The sequence below is a fragment of the Sinocyclocheilus anshuiensis genome, unplaced genomic scaffold (assembly GCF_001515605.1).
Source record: "Sinocyclocheilus anshuiensis isolate Anshui unplaced genomic scaffold, SAMN03320099.WGS_v1.1 scaffold1199, whole genome shotgun sequence".
In the NCBI taxonomy this organism is placed as follows: Eukaryota; Metazoa; Chordata; class Actinopteri; order Cypriniformes; family Cyprinidae; genus Sinocyclocheilus; species Sinocyclocheilus anshuiensis.
In genome coordinates, this window is record NW_015540934.1 from 243,559 (window position 1) to 246,620 (window position 3,062).

General features: G+C 40.6%; 1 protein-coding gene across 2 annotated transcripts in view; it reads right to left on the reverse strand.

Annotated features, from left to right (window-relative positions):
- Window positions 1-1,209: 1,209 nt before the first annotated feature.
- The window catches only part of LOC107689486 (interferon-inducible double-stranded RNA-dependent protein kinase activator A homolog), a 5,589-nt gene continuing 3,736 nt past the window's right edge, over window positions 1,210-3,062 (reverse strand). For both annotated transcript variants that reach the window (XM_016487479.1, XM_016487480.1), the window contains exons 7-8: window positions 2,075-2,237; window positions 1,210-1,994 (exon numbers count right to left, since the gene is read on the reverse strand). In XM_016487479.1, coding sequence (XP_016342965.1) covers window positions 1,837-1,994; window positions 2,075-2,237 — 321 coding nt within the window. In that variant the 3' untranslated portion in view covers window positions 1,210-1,836. The remainder of the gene's footprint in view (window positions 1,995-2,074; window positions 2,238-3,062) is intronic.

Consider the following 3,062-nt stretch of genomic DNA (forward strand, 5'->3'; position numbering starts at 1 on the left):
TTCAACTCAAATTGTGAAACTCGTGTATTAAATAAATTCAATGCACACAGACTGAAGTAGTTTAAGTCTTTGGTTCTTTTAATTGTGATGATTTTGGCTCACATTTAACAAAAACCCACCAATTCACTATCTCAACAAATTAGAATATGATGACATGCCAATCAGCTAATCAACTCAAAACACCTGCAAAGGTTTCCTGAGCCTTCAAAATGGTCTCTCAGTTTGGTTCACTAGGCTACACAATCATGGGGAAAATGAAAATGAAAATGAGGAAATGTCTCTTGTTAAGCCACTCCTGAACCACAGACAACGTCAGAGGCGTCTTACCTGGGCTAAGGAGAAGAAGAACTGAACTGTTTCCCAGTGGTCCAAAGTCCTCTTTTCAGATGAGAGCAAGTTTTGTATTTCAGTTGGAAACTAGGGTGGAGAAGCTCATAGCCCAAGTTGCTTGAAGTCCAGTGTTCAGTTTTTCCACAGTCTGTGATGATTTGGGGTGCAATGTCATCTGCTGGTGTTGGTCCATTGTGTTTTTTGAAAACCAACGTCACTGCACCCGTTTACCAAGAAATTTTGGAGCACTTCATGCTTCCTTCTGCTGACCAGCTTTTTGAAGATGCTGATTTCATTTTCCAGCAGGATTTGGCACCTGCCCACACTGCCAAAAGCACCAAAAGTTGGTTAAATGACCATGGTGTTGGTGTGCTTGACTGGCCAGCAAACTCACCAGACCTGAACCCCATAGAGAATCTATGGGGTATTGTCAAGACGAAAATGAGAAACAAGAGACCAAGAAATGCAGATGAGCTGAAGGCCACTGTCAAAGAAACCTGGGCTTCCATACCACCTCAGCAGTGCCACAAACTGATCACCTCCATGCCACGCCAAATTGAGGCAGTAATTAAAGCAAAAGGAGCCCCTACCAAGTATTGAGTACATGTACAGTAAATGAACATACTTTCCAGAAGGCCAACAATTCACTAAAAATGTTTTTTTTATTGGTCTTATGAAGTATTCTAATTCATTGAGATAGTGAATTGGTGGGTTTTTGTTAAATGTGAGCCAAAATCATCACAATTAAAAGAACCAAAGACTTAAGTCTGTGTGCATTGAATTTATTTAATACACGAGTTTCACAATTTGAGTTGAATTACTGAAATAAATGAACTTTTCCACGACATTCTAATTTATTGAGATGAACCTGTATGTGCAAAAATACACTGTAAATACAGTATGCACAACTGATGAGCATTAGTTATTGAACTGGACTGAATCAACACTGAACTAACTTGAGCTGTATAATGACACGATTGGCTTGTTTGAATTTGTTACTACTGCTTTGAAACAATCTGTGCTGTATAAAGCATTAGAAATAAAGTTATGTATGCATATTCAGAATATATTTACAAAGTACTGTAAGCAGAAATGCAAATGTTTGTGATAATTTTTTTTATTTTGATTGTGACTTGGTCTGAAGATATGGTATATGAGCGAATGGTGTGCCTCATATATAACTTTGAGGGTGTAAGCAATTAAAAAAAAAAACTATTAGAGTATTTCAGTCAGGTTTCATGTAGTGACAAACAAAAAAACAAGTACATCTGACTTACTCCAGTTTGAGGTTCACTGTAAATTTGGATGTAAATGTAGCGCTTTGCAACAACCAAGAATAAACTCAGTGTTGTAATCCAGAATTTCATTTATTTTCTGCAGAGTGTCGGGTCCCTTACAGCAGAATGCGTCATTGGTTGCAGTGCTTGTGTGTGCTGTGTGAAACAGGCTCGGAGTCAGTTGCTATGCAGGTCAGAATTCATGTGCACACTGATCCCAGACCTGCTGTTAGAGTTTACTTGCGACCATCTTGATGTACTGCAGGGCGTTATGTGCTGCGGTGTTGTGGGCGTTACTGCTGGTCATCCCTGTGCCATGGCACACCGTCACCGGCCTGGTGGACAGTTCCATCAAACACTGGTACTGGCCGTTCACTGTCAGCTCATCTGCAAAACACACACATATATATCAAACATATCCAGCCCTGATGGCACAAAATGACACAAACTGAGAAACGAGAACCAACCGATGTCTATGTATGTGACCTGAAAGCCCAGCTCCAGTGAGATCTCCAGCAGCATCTGAATGTAGTCTGTGTTCGGGATGCTGAGCGGCGTCCTCCTCAGGAGGGAAATCTTCTCCCCTGTGGCCTGCCGTAAGCTTTCCACATACACGCGAGAAGGTGGGCTCTGGGGACCACAGGAGACGATGTGTCAAAACTGGACATGGGAGCACATCTGATCTGATTTAAAGGGATAGTTCACCAAAAAATGAAAATTCTGTCATTAATTCCTCACCCTCATGTCGTTCCAAACCCGTAAGACCTTCGTTCATCTTTGGAACACAAATTACGATATTTTTGATGAAATCCGAGAGCTTTCTGACCCTCCATAGACAGCAAGGGAACTACCACAGTCAAGGCCCAGAAAGGTAGTAATAGTCCAGGGAGAGGAATTGTTGAATAAAGTAGTTATTTTAGTTTTTTTGCACACCAAAAGTATTATCATAGCTTCATAACATTACGGTTGAACCACTGATGTCACATGGACTATTTTAATGATGTCTTTACTACCTTTCTGGGCCTTGACTGTGGTAGTTCCCTTGCTGTCTATGGAGGGTCAGAAGGTCTTATGTGTTTGAAACGACATGAGGGTGAGTAATTAATGACAGAATTTTAATTTTGGGGTGAACTATCCCTTTAAATCCCAGCTCCTCCACAGTACTTTCCCCTGCTGCTCATTTTGTGTTGCTGAGTGGAAGCACCTCATGATTTGATGGTGACTCATTCAGCCGTGATTCAATTCCAAAACAATTCCTCATGCTGAAATATTGATGCAACCGGCATAAGAGCACAAATCATTTATGAGCCAAGGTGACACATCAAATCCTATTTAAAGGGGTCATATGATGCGATTTAAATGTTTCCTTTCTCTTTGAAGTGTTACAAGCTCTTGGTGCATAAAGAAGATCTGTAAAGTTGCAAAGACTAAAGTCTCAAATCCAAAGAGATATTC